The 18,973-nt window shown below is 40.7% G+C and overlaps 1 protein-coding gene across 2 annotated transcripts in view; it reads left to right on the forward strand.

The window, feature by feature from the left end:
- Window positions 1-18,973, forward strand: part of LOC140736014 (beta-1,4-galactosyltransferase 5-like) — a 90,800-nt gene that overhangs the window by 30,448 nt on the left and 41,379 nt on the right. Inside the window, exon 2 of one of the 2 annotated variants that reach the window (XM_073061692.1) lies at window positions 16,211-16,345. In XM_073061692.1, the coding sequence (XP_072917793.1) occupies window positions 16,211-16,345 (135 nt within the window). The remainder of the gene's footprint in view (window positions 1-16,210; window positions 16,346-18,973) is intronic. The other variant, XM_073061693.1, reaches the window with a different exon arrangement.

Below are 18,973 nucleotides of genomic sequence, written 5' to 3' on the forward strand. Positions count from 1 at the left end.
GGCAGGGGTGAGGAGCCCAACGAACAATGGTGCTTCTACCACCAGCGGTGGGGCGCAGAAGCCCGCCGCTGTAGCCCACCCTGCAAGTTCCCGGGAAACGCCAGGGCCAGCCGCCGCTGATGGCTATGGTGGCTGGCCATCGGGATAGCCTCCTGTATGTGTGGGACAAGAGGTCGGGACGCTGTTTTTTGGTGGACACCGGTGCTGAGATCAGAGTCTTACCTCCGACGAGTTACGACACCCGCAACAGGGCACCAGGTCCCCTCCTGAGAGCCGTGAATGGCAGCACAGTAAGGACCTACGGCACCCATACAGTGCAGCTACAGTTAGGCTCCAGCCGGTTCATGTGGGACTTCACACTGGCTGCCGTAGCCCAACCGCTTCTGGGTGCAGATTTTTTGCGAGCTCACAGCCTGCTGGTCGACCTGCCGAGGCAGAGACTGGTCCATACCAAGACCTTTCAGACGTTCTCCCTGGGTGCAGCCCAGTTGCCAGCCCCTCACCTCGACTCCATCACGCTGTCCGACAACGTCTTCACCAGAGTCCTGGTGGATTTCCCATCAGTTCTGGCACCACAGTTCACGGCAGCCATGCCCCGACACAGCATGCAGCACCACATCCCGACCCAGGGACCACCCCTCCACGCCCGTGCTTGAAGGCTTCCCCCGGACAAGCTCCGACTGGCGAAGGAGGAGTTCAAGAGGATGGAGGAATTGGGGATCATATGGCGGTCCGACAGCCCGTGGGCCTCCCCCCGCACATGGTGCCTAAAGCGACAGGGGGCTGGAGACCATGCGGCGACTACCACAGGCCGAACGAGGCTACAACACCGAACTGCTACCCTGTGCCACACATTCAGGATTTTGCAGCAAACCTGCACAGTGCACGGATCTATTCCAAGGTAGACCTCGTCCGGGGATACCATCAAATCCCGATGCATTCAGACGATGTCCCCAAAATGGCACTCATCACCCCTTTCGGCCTTTTCCAGTTCCTCCGCATGCCGTTCGGTCTGAAGAATGCCGCACAGATGTTCCAGCGGTTGATGGATGCGGTGGGAAGTGACCTGGACTTCGCTTTCATCTATTTGGACGACATCCTTATAGCAAGCAGCAGTCGTCAGGAGCATCTGTCCCACCTCCATCAACTCTACGCCCGACTGAGTGAATGCGGTCTAACAATCAACCCGGCCAAATGCCAGTTCGGGCTCGACACCATCGACTTCCTGGGCCACAGGATTACTAAAGACGGGGCAACCCCTCTGCCCGCTAAGGTAGACACAGTCCGCCACAATCAAAGGCCTTCAGGAAATCGTGGGTATGGTAAATTTCTACCACCGCTTCCTCCCTTCAGCTGCCCGAACCATGCGCCCCCTGTTCGCGCTGATGTCGGGTCCAGGCAAGGACGTTACCTGGGACGAGGAGTCCGCCGCTGCTTTCATTAAAACGAAAGAAGCCTTAGCAAACGCCGCGATGCTAGTACACCCCAGAATGGACGTCCTTACCACCCTCACAGTGGACACATCTAACACGGCAGTCGGTGGGATGCTGGAACAACTCATCGAGGGGCGCTGGCAACCCCTGGCGTTTTTCAGCAAACACCTGCGGCCACCCGAGCTCAAATACAGTGCTTTCGACCGGGAACTGTCGGCGCTATACCTGGCAATCCGGCATTTCAGGTACTTCTTAGAAGGTAGGCCCTTCACCGCGTTCACGGACCACAAGCCGCTTACCTTTACGTTCACGAAGGTGTCTGATCCCTGGTCATCCCGCCAGCAGCGCCATCTGTCCTACATCTCTGAATACATGACGGATGTCCGGCACGTCTCGGGTAAGGACAATGTCGTGGCGGACGCGCTCTCTCGCCCTAACATTCATGCCCTTTCCCAAAGGGTAGACTTTGAGGCGCTGGCAGAGGCGCAGCAGGCAGATGAGGAGATCCCAAGTTACAGAAACGCAGTCTCCGGTTTGCAGCTCCAGGACCTCCCCGTAGGCCCAGGTGAGAGGACCCTACTCTGTGACGTCACCACCGGCCAGCCCCGTCCCGTCGTCCCGGCAGCCTGGCGGTGGCGCATTTTCGACTCCATTCATAACTTAGCGCACCCCTCCATCAGGACAACCGTCCGGATGGTCTCCAGCAGGTTCGTTTGGCACGGACTCCGCAAGCAGGTCAGTGAATGGGCCAGAACGTGCATGCACTGCCAAACTGCCAAGGTGCAGCGGCACACCAAAGCTCTGCCGCAGCAGTTCCACCCCACCCACCGGCGTTTCGACCACATTCATGTGGATATCGTGGGCCCCTTGCCCTCCGCGCGGCACCTCCTGACTATCGTGGACCGGTTCACAAGATGGCCAGAGGCGAGCCCGCTCACCGACACCACCTCTGAATCTTGTGCCCAGGCACTGATCGCCACCTGGGTGTCCCACTTTGGTGTGCCAGCCCACATTACCTCCGACAGAGGCGCCCAGTTCACCTCCGGCCTGTGGTCAGCTATGGCCAGCCTTCTGGGGACACAGCTGCACCATACCAGTGCCTACCACCCACAGTCGAATGGACTAGTAGAGCGTTTCCACCGTCACCTAAAGTCGGCTCTAATGACCCGCCTGAGAGGAGCTAACTGGGCGGACGAGCTTCCCTGGGTCCTACTCGGCATCTGCACAGCGCCCAAAGACGATCTGCACACCTCGTCGGCCGAGTTGGTGTACGGCGCACCCCTGGTCGTCCCCGGGGAGTTCATACCAGCCCCAAGGGGGCATGAGGCAGAATCCGCAGCAGTCCTGGGCAGACTAAGCGAGAGGCTCGGCAACCTGGCCCCCATACCCACTTCGCAGCATGGGCAGAACCCGACCTGTGTACCCAAAGACCTGCAGAACTGTAAGTTTGTGTTTGTACAAAGGGGCGGGCATCAACCACCGCTGCAACGGCCCTACGAGGGGCCGTTTACGGTGCTCAGGAACAACGGGTCCACGTTCGTGCTGGACGTCGGGGGGAGAGAGGAGGTTTTCACGGTGGACCGACTCAAACCAGCCCATGTGGACTTGGCACAACCGGTCGAGTTTCCAGCACCGCGACGCAGAGGCCGACCTCCCAAACAGGGTCCGGCCCAGACTGTGGACATTGAGGGGTGTATCGCCGGTTCTGGGGGGGGGGTTATGTGGCGACCCCCTTCCTAGTGCACTCGAACCGGCTCACAAATAGCCAGCGCGCCGGCATTGAGGCCAGTCCCAAAAGGGCGCCAGGTCTGCTTCACCAACAAAGGGAAAAGCCCGCGCGGGACTGTGAGTACGTGCCCCTTACAGCATCCGCGCCCGGGGAGGGCGGGATCAGGGAGGCTTTAAAGCGAGGCTGTGAAGTTCGAATAAAATCTTCTTTAACTGCAGTTTACCGACTCTGTGTCGTTATTTTAGCGCTGCGTGTAGCACACCGCTACAGTACAACGTTTTTGGAATTTGACTCAGACTGAGGGTAGGATTGTGTTGAATGCTGAGCTGTAATAATAAAAAAACAGCATCCTGATGTAGATATTATTATTGTCCAGGTGATCCAAGATAGAGTGGAGAACTGTGAGACTGCATCCATTGTAGACCTATTTTGGTGATAGGCAAATTGCTGCGGGTGCAATTCCTTGCCTAGGCAGGAGTTGATTCTAGTCGTGGCCAACCTCTCAAAGCACTTCATCACAGTTAATGTTTAACTGCAGCCGGGCGATAGTCATTGAGGCAGCTCACCCTGCTCTTCCTGAGCACTGGTATGATTAACACCCTTTTGAAGCAGGTGGGAACCTCGACTGAAGATCTATTGAACTCTCTTGCTAGTTGCTTGGCACTGATTTTCAGACTGGAAATGAATTACCTGATTCCTCCACAGCTTTTTGTTTGAGTATGTACAGTATGTTCTCAAAGGCACACGCTCATCTACACAGACCTTTCTGAAGGGGACTGTGTAGCTTCTTTGGCCCTAACTCAGATATGGCCATGATGCAGGCTTCAATGTATTTTCTACATGAAACCAATCTGAACTTGTACTTAGACAGCTGCAGGGTGTGTCTCCTGTGGATTATTACTTCATTCACTTGTGGCAAGTAGTAGCATAGAAAATTTTATTAGAACATTTGGTATTCAACTGTCTGAAGTAGAATATTGCAATAGATAAACTGGTTTAAGGTAATTATGACACCACCAAACTTAAAGCGGAAACTATACTTCAGTAGACATTTCCCAGACGAGTTCAATCTTGAAATTTGGCAACACAGAAATAAGAGGATAGAATCAAAGTAATACAACACAGACACAGGTCCTTTGATCCCACAGGCCCATGCCAAACGTGGCAGCCTCTTTCCTAGTCCCAGTTCCCACATTTGGCCTGTTTCCCTCTAAGCCCCATTCTGTCATGTACCTGGCCAAATGCCTCAGTTGTTGCAATTGTACCCACCACAACCGCTTCCTCTGGCAGCCCATTTCAGTTACCCAGTAGCTTCTGTTTTTTTTTGAAATGTCACTTGTATCTACACCTTTCAGCTTTTCACTTCCAACCCTGGGGAGAAACACTTGGCTTTCGTAAATCAAAATATCGAGTGGTATGTTATGTTGAAGTTGTATAAATGTTGGTGTGGCCTAATATGGACTATTATGACCAGAAATGCACACCTACCTACAGGAAATAAACCAGTAAGATTGAAAGGGTGCAGAGAAAATTCACAAAGATGTTACCAGGACTTAAGCTATAGGGAAAGGTTGAATAAACTGTGAACAGTATAGATAGTGTAAATACAAGCAGGCCTTTTTCACTGAGGTTGGGTGAGACTAGAACTGAAGGTCAGAAATTAAGAGTGAAAAGTAAAATGTTTAAGGGGAACATGGGGGGAGCTTTTTCATTCAGAGGGTTCTGAGAATGTGGAACGAGCTGTAGTGAAAGTGGTTGATGTGGGTTTGATTCCAATGTTTAAGAGAAGAAATATTGGGCGCAAGCTGATGGGACAAGGCGGAATAATAGTTGACATGGACTAGATAGGCTGAATGGCCTGTTTCTGTGCTGTAGCATTCTTTTAACTGGTCACCTGTCCATCCCCCCATGGTTTTATAAACTGAAGTCACCCATCATTCTTTTGCATCCTAAGGAATAAAGATTGAAAGGGGCCAATCCTCTAGCCCCCTAGTTCAGGAAGCATCCTTGTAAATCTCTTCTGAATCAGAATCAGGTTTAATATTGCTGGTATATGTCATGACATTTGTCATTTTGTGGCAGCAGTACATTACAATATATAGTAAAAACTATAAATTACAATAAGTATATATAAAAATGAATTAAATTAGTGCAAAAAGAGAGGGGAAAATACTGAGGAAGTGTTTATGGGTTCATTGTCCATTGGGAAATCTCATGGTGGAGGGGAAAAAAGTATTCCTGAAATGTTGATTGTGTGTCTTAAGGCTCCTTTACCACCTCCTTGATGGTATCAATTAAAAAAGAGAGTATGTTCTGGGTGATGGGCATTCTTAATGATGGGTGTGACTTTGAGACATCACCTTTGAAGGCATCCTGGATGCTGGTGAGGTTAGTGCAATAATGGAGCTGGCTGAATTTATAACTTTCTGTAGTGTTTTCTGATCCTTTGCAGTGGTGCCGCTGTACCAGACGGTGATGCGTCCAGTTAGAATGCTCTCCACGGTATATCTGTAGAAATTTGCAAGTGTTTTTGGTGACATCACTTCACCTCACACTGCCAAGGAAATATAGCAGCTGCCTGGCCTTCTTTGTAATTGCATCGTACATTGAGCCCTAGATAGATCTCCAGAGATGTTGACACCCAGGAACTTGAAACTGCTCACTACGATTTCTTGATGAGGACTGGTGTTTTTTTCACTGAATTTCTCCTTTCTGAAGTCCACAATCAATTCAGTGGTCTTGCTGACATTGAGTGCAAAGTTGTTGTTCCAACAGCACTCAACCAGCTGATTTATATTGCTCCTTATGCCTTCATGTCAGCATCTGATATTCTGCCATCTGCAAACTTTTAGATGCCGTTTGAGCTATGCTTAGCCACACAGTTTTGGGTGTAAAGAGAGTAGAGCAGTGGGCTAAGCACACATCCCTGAGGTGCAACAGTGAGGAGAAGATACTATTTCTGGTCCACACAGACTGTGGTCTGCTGGTGAGGAAGCCAAGTATCTAGTTGCAGAGGTGTGTTGTGCATCCTCTTCAGCTTAATATAGTCTTTCCTATAAACAGGGTGGCTAAAACTACACAATACTTCAAGTGCAATTTCACCAACTACTTTGTTTAACTGCATCATTGTGCTTCACAGTTAAATTTGATGCCCTGACTGCTGAAATTGAAAGCCAGCACACTAAACCACTTTCACCATCCTATACACTTGAGTTGCTGCTTTCTGCCTCTCTAAAGACTCTGCCTCCCATATCCATCTCTTACTCTCTTTTTCCCTTCATATTTCCCTCTGAAGCCTGGTCATAAGCTTTTTTAGTATTCTTTCTTTTTTTTCTTTTTCAATCTTTTTATTAGTATTAATAATATTATAAACAAAATACAATTAATATATTAATAAAGGGATTACAAACATACAAATTCCCATTACACATGAAGGAATACATAAGCAATGAATACAGTATAAGTAAGTTTTCCCGAAACATGAACCATATAGTATATATATGAACAAGGTAAATCTAGATATTTCATAATATATAATATAAAAAAAGAAAAAAATATATATGCAAAGTTGACTAACCTACTAATCTAGTATCTAAGGGAAAAAAAGGAAGCAAAAAAAGAAAAAAAAAACTAAAAAAAAAGAGAAAAAAAGGGCTGTTTATAGTATCTTTTAGTATTCATCGAGGGATTCATTCATACCCAATTGCCTAAAAGGCATATACACTTCCTCCTTTTTCCTTCCCAGAGCCTTGCTATACCTCAACGTTCACTGAATGCTTTTAAAAGCCTTCCAGTAAACAGTCGACCCCTGGTAGATCCATCCCTAATGCTGTCAAAGTTGGCCCTGCTCCAGTTCAGGGCTTGAACCTGTGGACCTGTTCTATCTTTTTCCATAACTATTTTAAAACATATAGAATTGTGCCTTCCCGAGTAGGTTCTATATGTCACACATTAAAACTGTCTTAGACACACCCTACGAATTTTCTCACACCCAGCCCTTTGCACTCTGAGTGGCCTAATCAATTCTGGGAAAATTGATTTCTCCCATTAGCTCTACATACTGCTTTCACAACTTCAACACATCTGCTCCACGTGTTCCGGCCGACTATTTGGAGCCTGTTAATTCTAAATTGTACTCAATTGCCTTGTGAGATAATCCATCAAGAATGCACTCTTAAGTAGCACTGGTATCTCCTCCCTTATTAGAAAGGCAACACCTCCTCCATTTTCACTTGTTCTTCTGCCACAACTAAAGCATCAATATCCTGGAACACTTAGGCTACATCCACACTAGACGGGATAATTTTGAAAATGTTGGTTTCGCTTAAAAATTATAGGCATCCACACTATGCATTTAAAAAAAAATCTCTGTCCACATTGAAACAGAGATTTCGTCGAATCTCCTCCTACTGCACATGCGCAGGACACATCTACCAAAAACAAGCGACATGTTTGGTGTTGAATCTCACTGTGAAAGACAGTGCATGTTTGTTCAGTTACAGACTAGAAAAACTTAAGCGATGGGCAGCTGTTGGCTCTCGCGCAGGAAGATTTAAAAGTAAAAAATACAAATACTGAAGCGTATGGAGGCAATTGACAGGGAGTTCACGGACAGATTGACCCGGCTGACGACGAACATTGAAAAACTGGCTAACTCTGTTGCATTAATAAAGCACCTTGTTAAATGTGTAAAACATGTCTGCATCAGTATTATCTTGTATTTCCATACAATGTTACATTAGGCTGTTACACATCTATTGTCAGAGAAGTACTTGCATAAATAAGTAAACCTCCTTCATACGAGCAAGGACAGAAAACAAGGCAAAGTGAATACAGTATACTTATTTATTCAGTAAGTTATGGGTCAAAAGTATTTGGTAAGTACATTTCTAACTCTTCTGGCTTCAGTCTCGTTGCTGTCTGTTCTGAAATTGTTAAGTTGCCTTCAAGAAAACAATGAAATGGCGCACTGCCATCTGACAGCGTTTTCAGATTTCTCCGGTTACCCCGTCCACACTGATCTGCCCAAGCGACGTTTTCAAAAATACCCACCCTGGAACGCATTTCTGAAAATCTCCAGTTTTGGGGGACGAAAACGCCATTTTAGTGTGGACGGAGGGTAAAAACGAAGAGAAAAAGCTTCGGTTATGGATTTATCTGGCGTAGTGTGGATGTAGCCTAAGCTGCCGGTCCTGCTCTTCTCTCAGCTACACTTCTACTATGGCCACAATATTCCAGTCCCTAGAGGCAATCTCATCCTCAGTTTGTTCGCTTTACCTTTTAAGCTTTTATGCATTAGAATAGACACAAATTGAAGCAGTGATCCTATCTACCTTTTTACTGTAAATGTGGCTATTCTGATACATGTTTCATTTATTTTGAGTACCCATCTCCTCACTGATTTAGCTCTCCTAAATTCTGCTCAAATTTAAAATAATCCTGGAGGGAAAAACAGATCTCCCTGTCATCGGTACACAATCTCTAGCTGTTTACTGTCCCTTTTGTGAATTCTCTGCAGCCAATTCAAACATCTTTGACCCTAACATCTGGGAGGTAAGACATTATATCCTGGCATCTCTTTTGTGGCCACCATCTCCTACCTGCCCCCCTCCCCTGGCACTATCAAGTATCCTGTGACTCTCACCCTGGTTGGGTGTACCCTTGTGAACTTCACAGTGCCAGAGAGGGATCACTGCAGCTCTCCTGTAAGTGATAGAATGGCTAATGGGGAACCAACAACAAAGTTAAACCTCGTCTGTTCTTAGCTGTGCCTTCTCATTGAAGCCCCTTTTAAATGATGATCTGACTCCGCACACCAGGACTTCTAACTCTGCCAATTCATGCCAAAGCCTCAGCTCTCCCACTCCTACAATGTCCACTCCATCTGACCCTTAATACTTTTCATTGGCTGCTGCTAATCAACTAAATTAGACAATCACTGATTGATTAACACTTTGAAAATGTGTCTCAGTGCCCTGTTCAAGGAAACTCATCAAGTACTGAGATCTACCTCTTTTAACCACTTCATCTTTTTCCATGTCCTTGATCCTGTGAAGGGACACTCCTTGGGCAAACAATTAGAGTCATTAAACTATTTTAAAGAAGGCAAACAAGGCAAATTTATAAGGTTGAAAGGCTCAAAAAAGATGAATGGATTCAAGAAATTCAGTAGGTCAGGCAGCACCTTTGAAGAGAAAAGTATTATTTCAGATCAATGACTTTTTTGTAAGAAATTATGTAACATTGACAGTCATTTCCGCAGACACGGGCTGGACTGGGTGAGACGGTGAATAAAAATGAGCAGTTTTAGAAAAGTGGCCAAAATTATGAATGAATATGGGAAAAAATTAAAAGGAAAAATGACTTCACGTATTTTACGAATGTTGGCTTGAGATAAGTTTTGTGTAAAGCATTATTCCACATTATCATAAAGTAATAAAATAAAAAATGGCTGAAATACACTGCAGGTTGGGCAGCATTTTTGGAGAGAGAAATATAATTAATATTTCAGAGTTGTGACCTTCATTCAGAATATAGTTGAGATATTTACTTTCTCTCTCTGTAAGTATCTGACTTAGAGTGTACTTTCAGAATTTTCTGCTTTATTTCACAACTTCCTGCATTTGTAGTATTTTAGGGCACCTGCAGCAGGAGATCAGTTTAATACTACCTGCTATGCTCCGATGAAGACATTCTTGAGATAAACTGAACCAGGTGCAATGCTGGAATTTGAAGACTTATTCCTAGTTTGTGATTTCGGGCATCTAGATTGGAATTTAGCCATTTAATCACTACACCATCTTTCTCTCATTGATCACACTTGCCTTGAGAACATTGTCAAGCAATGTTCAATCTTTAAACAATCCTTTTGGCAAAATGTTTCATCTCCTTCAACAAACTGTGTAATAAATAAATTTCTCCTCAATTCTCCCTATGGTAAGCTTAGATTATTGGAGATAGGAAATTTAATCTCTTCAATCTGATATACCATCTCATCTCTATTTATTTGTAATGAACAACTTGCATTTTATTTCCCTCAGCATTTTCTGTTCCACAGATAATAAAACTGGGTGATCTCTGCAACTCATATGGACAAGTCTTTGTAATTGTTGACATGGGGTTCAAGCTAATAGGAAGTTTGCTCCCTAGTTTGGCTGAGCACATAGTTGAAGGGAGAGGGTTGAAATGTACTAATTTGCAAAGCTGTTTGGAAAACCATGCAAATGGAAAAAGGATCTAGTGCTTTCTTAGTGTATATGAGAAGTAAACTCTTCTCAGACTTCCATCAGGGTTAGGTATCAATTTTTACAGGCCAAAATCGATACCTCTACCCAGTTGGAAGCCCGAGAAGTGCTTATTCGTCATACAAGTGGACTTGGTCATGCTAATATATGCACAGGAAACCATCTTGTTTGATTATAAACAACACACACAAAATGCTGGTGGAACACAGGACTCAAGTCCTGACGAAGGGTCTCAGCCCGAAACATCAACAGTGCTTCTCTTTATAGATGCTGCCTGGCCTGCTGTGTTCCACCAGCATTTTGTGTGTGTTGTCCGACTTTCCAGCATCTGCAGATTTCCTCGTGTTTGTTGTTTGATTATAATTTTATAGCAATACAAAGGTAATTTTTCAAAATTTCTGGATGTTTACAGCATCTTGGAGCAGATTTAAGGTAGCTTATTCAAGTGATTACTATCTACATATGTCAAGCTGCTTGTAATTTTATGAATTTCTGTGTTTATATGTAAAGGCATCTGCGTAAGAGAAATCTGTCATCTCTGTAATACTCTTATTTGGAGCGCTACATTGTTTTGGTTCTCATTCTGCAGTTCTTGACCTGCACAACCGAAAAATTCCTATCCTGGATTAAGACAATTTCTGATTGACCTTGAGTTGGTGTAAACCAGCTGATTTAGAAGCACTCTGTGCCAAGTGAGCATGACTGGTGTCCTATTTCACAGCTTCCAAACAGTACATACACAAAGTGCCAGACATTGACGCTGAAGCAAATGACAAATTGCTTTCATTTGCATGTCAGATGACCATAAACAAAATGGAAATGGGAAGATGTGGAGAATGAGTTGAAGGAACACGGAGGGCTTTATTTTGAAAACTACTTTGGGAGATAAATTTGTTAGCATTTATTAAGTGTGTAAAACTTAATTTTCTCTTCAGTTTCCTCCTTGGCGCTTTGTTTTATTAAATGCAGTATTTGTGCTGCTTGAAGTCACTGACATAATTTTCAGAAATCATGATTACCAGACTTTTCCTGATTAATCTTGCCTTTATCTTTCTTCAAAAGAAGACCAGGATTTTGTTAATAAAACATGCAAGAGTCATTTATTTGCTTAACAAAAGCCTCAGCTCTTTACTTCCATTACAAACCAAAAGCAGTCACATTTACTGACTTCATTACATCAGACACTGTCTCTTAAAGTCAACACAAAAACTCAAAGGTAGAGTTTGTAAATTATGTAGAACATTTTCTATTTTGAATATGTGTCATCTATCACCCATTATATTACTCTACAAGCCAATAAGAGGCACGTAAAGATGCAAAAATGAAGTTCACTGTTGTTGAATCTGAAAGGAGAACATTGAAAATGCCCAGTGGATAAGATGGTAATCTGACTTGGTATTACAGGTGGATAACTTCACCCAGAACCTGGCGCGTTCTGATACAGGCAGGAGAAATGATATTATCTGAAATTGTTGCTTGCATGGGAGGCCACAGATCTGCAAGGTAGAGTTGGATGTAGACTTAATGTGACAAGCAGCTGTAAACTCTGATCATTGGTTTCCAAATGTAGAGGAAATGCACAGGAAGACTGGGAAAATGCTTATGAATTTCTGCTTCACTTTGTTTACCGACTCTTGTTGCTCTCAATCTGTTAACCAGTCAGTTCCATAATTGGGATAGCTTGGATGACCTCTTGCCTCACCCTATCAGAGAGATTCCCTTTGTCCTATTCAGATGGTCTAACCGTGTTGCCCCTCTAACAATAGAGCTGCCAAGGCCGCTTCCATTCTTCTTCTGATCAGAGATATTTTGCAGGATTTGAAAGGTGTAAATATTTAAAAGTAATATTTAGACCACAGTAAACATGTAGATTAACTTCAGCATTTTTAACTTCAGAGTATTCCACTTATTTATGCTGCCAGATTCTGGGCACAGAAGTTGAGAAGGGAGTGATGTTCAGTACTGCTCACTGGTTCTTTATGGAATCAATACCTAACTATTTCCTCCGTCTGTACACGTCTAAACCATTTGGATATTTTTGAAATTACTAGTGGTCACTAAATGCAATTTTAGTCTGTAGGAACAGTGATATTGTGCCTAATAATTTTTAGCATAATTCAGTTATTAATACCTTTTACTTTACAGCCTTTCACTACAAGGAATAGAAATTTCTCCAGACATTGAATAAAAGAAGTTTTGATTTGTGTTAAATTTCTAGTTATCAACAGATGGATAATATTTAGGGGCTGGATGGTCTGCCTTATCAAGATGTTTTGGCTATGGGAGATTATCGCGTGGAGTTGCCCTCATCCAGGCATGTGGACTCTATTCTGGTCATGCTCCTGATGTTCTTTGTCAATGGTAGAAACTGCTTAGTTCAGGAGCAAATTTCCTACTGCAGCATTCTCAAATTTTGACCTGCCTTTGTTCAGATAGGTTTCTAGTCTATCATTATATTAGAACCCAACAATGAATTTGTTACTTTACTCTAGAGGTAACTGGATGAAACCTGTTCAGAGGATGGTCTGTCAGTGGCAAAGTTACAAAATCAAAGATAGACTTCCAATTTTTTTCCAGCTGCTGGCAAATCCATTGTACATGTGTTAAACTGTGTTGTAATATACTTGCTTCCTGGGGAATCAAGTTCCGAATAGTCAAAACATTTCCAGTAGTAGTGGCAAAGGTAATAGTGGGAGGAGACTAAAACTCATCATTGTCCTGTAGCATCAACAAAATCAAAATATAGTGAGCAACGTGTGCAGAACTTGATGTATAAGCGCAAAGTAGCCCGTTTCCTCACTCAAGAAACTGAAAAGTACTTCTTAAAAATAATTTAACATTTGAATGCCCCCTTTCAGAATCACAGGTATTAAGAATTTAGAGCTAACTTTGTAATTTTTACCAGTCTGAACACAGATAATGAGCTCATTAGCGTGTGGCACATAATATAAAATAGTACACAAGGACGTTGACATCAAAAACCTGTAATTTTGATATTTTATGCTCAAAATGCTGAACTAGCAATGTAAGAAGCTATTTTATATACAGCATGTCTTAATTAGTGATATTAGCTAATGGAAAAGTTACTGGATCTTTTATTTTTGTTAATGTAAAGATTAAATTTAAAGTACTCTTTACTCACTGGAAAACTTACATTTATTTGGTCATGTATTTGCTCAGAAAGCTTATGGGGAAATTGCATGATTGATTAGGAAAAATTGATGGAAGTGCTTAAAGTGTGGGAATACTTAACGCTCAGGTATTGAATAAAAATGTAAATTTATTTGTTTAGAATGTGTTTATTGTCAATATTTTCTGTACTACCTCAAGTTTACAATTTTCTAGAAATGAGTCACATTTGAAAAGTTGTATTATGTGTAGAAAAGGCATTTATAATTGTAAAGCAATGAGATGACACAAAGTCCCCAGATCAATCCACATTCTGGTATTAAAGTTTCTCAACTAAAATTGATATCTCTGTTGGAAATATCTGTGCTCTACATGGATTCTTTCACTTTCTCATGATCTTCAAAAGTGTTCCACACTGAGTAAAAATTAAGAATTACAAATTGATAGAAAAAATGCTTCATCTAACAGTAGTTCACTTGTTATCATACACAATTTTTGTCTATTTTTGTTTAATTAACAGTAAGGTTTTACCTGATTACCACACTTGAAAATTTACAGATGGTGTTGTAGCTTTTTGATATAACTCACACCTGTCACATGATGGATTTTAATCTGAAGTCATAAATTTTCAATTTTATTTTGTGAAATTTCCCACTAGCTTGAAAGTGAATCATATATGGTGATTAATTGGTGAGCACACATTGGGCAAAAACCCTAATCGTTTCACAAGTTATATGCATCTTTTAATTTTTAATATGCACACACATATATACACCGACATACATTGTTCAAGCTTTGCCATTTGCAAACAATAAATTGTTTAAAAGATTTAGCTCCTCTGCCTCAACTAGTTGATTTGTTAAACTCCAAGTGAGCTAATCAAGTTTGATCCATGAATTGTACTTTATTAAATTACCTTAGCCTGGTTAAAACCAGGAAGAATTGTAGACTTTAGATTAGAGAAATGAGAAAGCTGTCAAGGAAAATCAGAATGTAGTACTAATAATGAACTACTAAACTTACAGTAAGGGTTAAAGTTAACATTGTAATGGACAGACAAGGATGAAACAGTTTTAAGAGGTGGTATTCTGAAGGTGGCAAACAACATTCTAGTGAATGAAAAGAAATTTATACAAATCCAGTTAATCAATGGTGCGTGGCTTCTGTCTCACCTGTAGTTCTCAGCCCGGACCTGTGTTTACTGTTTTAGCAAACTGACATATCTCTCAACATTTAGATTAAGCTGTTTCTAAGGATCACCAATCGAGGTAAAAGACTTGCTATTTGAACAATCCAATTAATTGCACTCCACTGTTTTTGCCCTAGTGCTGAAAATGTTCTCTCTTTCAGTTGAATCCATTGAATCTCTCTGTGCAGTTATTTCTGACAGTGTTCCAGATTGTGATTTGCTGTTTATTTTGGAGATTTTTTTTTTCTTCACTCCCTGAATATTTTGAGATTATTGTAAATCTCTAACCTCTGGTTACTGGCATGCCTCCCAATGGAAACCCTTTATCTATACCAGAAGTGCCAAGTTTTGACACCATTCTCTTCCTATGGTCCCAAAAAAATCCACTTTTGTTTTTCTTTTTACATCACTTATCCTCACTTCTGATGCACAGAATCCCACAGCACTCTGGCTGTGACTCAGCCAATGATCTTTACCATAAGTCGTATTCATTATTTGTTTTACTGCATCAGTTTGTGGAGTTGGGCAATGCACAATGTTACAGGAAACTTAGAAACCTATTTCTCAAGGTTGAAGGTCTCAAAAGCTGAATTCATTTGACCATATTTTCAATCATTATACAATCTTATCAGTCTAAAACCATGCATTACAATAAAAGCTATGTAAATTTGATAATATTCAGCTTTTCAAACATAAAGCATAATTAAACTCTTCTTGAGCTTCCAGATGGGTACAATTATCTATTATAACCAATGTTTCAATGACAAACTACTGTTTTCATCAGGGAAGATGCAGAATTTGTCATCGAAACATTGGTTATAATCCTTACATATACCTGGTTGGAAGCCCAAGAGAGTTTATTTCTTATATACACCGAGAAAGCACTAGATGTTTTTATCAACAAGCATAATTACATTGTAACACTGGAGTCTAGCAGCTACTTGGAGAAGGACTTTATTTTAGGCTTGCAGTGTGAACTGTTAAGTGTAGTAAAAGAGGACCTTTGAGCCTCGCTGCCAGTTCTGATCTGTTCTGATCTTTTAATCAGTCTTCTATTGATCTCTTCACCAAATGACCACAGATGGGAAGCCTGAAAGTGGTCAGATATATCATTGTTTTTTTTTAGCAGTATTGTGTAGTAATTTTACTGTATCTCAAGCCTCTTGAGGTACTTGTCTGTATCTCTGCTTAGCAGTTCCTGGTGGTCTCCTTTACCATCATGCAATTAGGACATGAAATTTGTTTGGTAAAGTGAAGCTTTTCCCATTCGATGCAATTCATCAATCTGAGACCAGGAATGTGAGATCTGAATTTTGAATCTGTAACATCAGATTTTTAAAAAAATTAAATTTACCTTAGTGTTTGCATTTTTTGATTTATTTGATTAATCTAAAGATCTAGGATATTACTAAAGGTACTTGCTAATCACAGTAATTAGACTTCTGCAAACTGGAGCCTTTTTTCATGATTCCTTTTTCTTTTTCAGTAAATACTTATTTATTTATGGTGCAAGCCCAAGGCATCATGATTAGAGAGAGCGTGAAAACGATGGGATCCCAAATGTATGAGCAAGTGGTTCGTGGTACATATGCCAAGATGAACAACAGTTTTAATGGTACAGGTATTTATACAGTTGCCATGGTAACATCCATTACATGAATACGTGTATTCTGCAAGTGCAGTGGCCATTGGTTTAACATATAATGTTAGATACTTGTGTAGAATATTTCTACATGTATATTTTAATATATTCTTACCTTTGCAGTTTCTTGAATTTACATACAAATGCTATCAGGTAGAATGCATTTTCTGTGTCCAGTTGTGTTCCAGACCTTGGCACTGTTTCCACTTTTTACCTGTCTATTTTCACTTCCCCCGTTTAACCTTCTGCCTTAATTCTTGCCTTTATTTTTAAAGCCTTGTGTGCTCTACATTCTTAGATCCTTACCCTGAACCTTCAATAAGCACTTACATCTGTACTTCCTTGCTGTCATCTCAGGTTTTGGCTTATTTGAAAGTTCATAACTTTATATTGAGTGTCATCCATAAATATGACTGTCTTCCCTCTTCGCAATTCTCTTTTTTTAAAAAATTAAACTTTTTAAATTAAGTTTTCAGATGATTACAGAAAGAAAAAAAATACCCTTCCCCCCTCCCCTTAGCCCCTCCCCCGTAACATCCCTATAGAAAAAAAGAAAGAAAGAGTGCCTGGATATCGGAAGATCCCCACATGCTCCACGGAGTTCGTAATAACTTTAGTACCGTATATATATTTATTTCTTTCTCCAAATAACCGATTATTTTATCTTCAGAGCACCTATATATTTAACCCTGTCTTTTGTAAATAAGGGCGCCAAATTTTCAAAAATGTTTCGTATTTATCTCTTAAATTATAAGTAATTTTTTCAAGTGGAATACAGCTGGAAATTTCATTCTTCCAACGATCTATACTTAAGTATGCATCCGATTTCCAAGTAACTGCAATAGCCTTTTTGGCTACTACCAGTGCAATTTTTATAAATTCTTTCTGATATTTATTCAATTTGGGTTTCGATTTTATCCCTTCAATTTCGCCTAATAAAAATAATATTGGATTATGTGGAAGTTGTGTTCCAATAATTTGTTCCAATAAAACTCTTAAATTTGTCCAAAAAGGTTGAATTTTAGAACAAGACCAAGTAGAATGTAAAAAAGTACCAATTTCTTGGTTACATCGGAAGCACTGATCAGATAAATTTGGATTTAATTTATTTATTTTTTGTGGTGTAATATATAATTGATGTAAAAAATTATATTGCACTAATCTTAACCGAACATTTATTGTATTTGTCATACTATCAAGACATAGTCTTGACCAATTTGTTTCTTCAATTTTAATATTCAAATCACTTTCCCATTTTTGTCTTGACTTATGGACTCCTTGTTTAGTTGCCTGTTTTTGAATCAAGCTATACATACAAGAAATAAATTTTTTAGTTTTTCCTTTTTGAATTAAAGTTTCTATTTCACTAGATTTTGGCAATAACATTGTTTGACCTGATTTTTCTCTTAAATAAGCCCTTAATTGGAAGTAACAAAAAAGAGTGTTGTTTGATACTTTATATTTATTCTCTAATTGATCAAATGACATTAATATACCTCCTTCAAAACAATCTCCTATATATCTAATCCCTTTTTGAAACCAGTTGTATAAAAGTTGGTTAGCCATTGTAAAAGGAATAAGTTTATTTTGAATTAAAGATCTCTTTGCTAATAAAGATTTCTTTATCTCATCATCAATATTTATCTTATTCCATAAATCAATCAAATGTTTTAATATTGGAGATTCTTTCTTTTCCCGTATCCATTTAGATTCCCACTTATATATAAAATCTTCTGGTATATTTTCTCCTATTTTACCTAGTTCTATTCTAATCCATGCCTGTTCTTCATCTTCATCAAAAAAAGATGCAATAAATCTAAGTTGATTTGCTTTATAATAATTTTTAAAGTTTGGAAGTTGTAACCCTCCGAGGTCAAATTTCCATGTCAATTTTTCCAACGATATTCTTGACATATACCTTTCCAAAGAAACTTCCTCACATAGTTATTTAACTCTTGAAAAAACTTCTGGGGTAATTGTATTGGTAGTGATTGAAATAAGTATTGTAGTCTAGGGAATATATTCATTTTTACGGTATTTACCTACTAATGTTATTGGTAATATCATCCATTTATCAAGATCTTCTTGAATTTTTTCAATAATGGTAAGTAATTTAATTTGTCTAAGTTCTTTATGTCATTTTCGACTCTTATACCTAAATATTTTATACCATTTGCCGGCCATCTAAATTGAGTTATTAATCAACATTGACTATAATCTCCTCTTCGCAATTCTCTTCATGAATAACGCCATCTCCTATATTCTGTACTCCCCCACACTAACCCTCTGGATGACGTTTTGCTTTCTGTTATATTTTCCTTTTCACTTTAGTAGGCTATGAGGGTGGGAATTGTAGTGGGAGAATTGTCCTCTAAGGACACTGTAGATGGTTCTATATTTGAACGCAGTTTTCTAATAGTAAGACCACAAGACATAGGAACAGAATTATGCCATTCAGCCCTTTGAGTCTGCTCCACTATTCAATCGTGTCTGATGTATCTCTCCCTTTTAACTCTATTCTCCTGAATTCTCTCCATAATCTTTGACACCCTTGCTAATCAAGAGCCTACAATTTCCACCTTAAATATACACAATAACTTGGCCACC

The sequence above is a fragment of the Hemitrygon akajei genome, chromosome 11, assembly GCF_048418815.1.
Source record: "Hemitrygon akajei chromosome 11, sHemAka1.3, whole genome shotgun sequence".
Lineage (NCBI taxonomy): Eukaryota > Metazoa > Chordata > Chondrichthyes > Myliobatiformes > Dasyatidae > Hemitrygon > Hemitrygon akajei.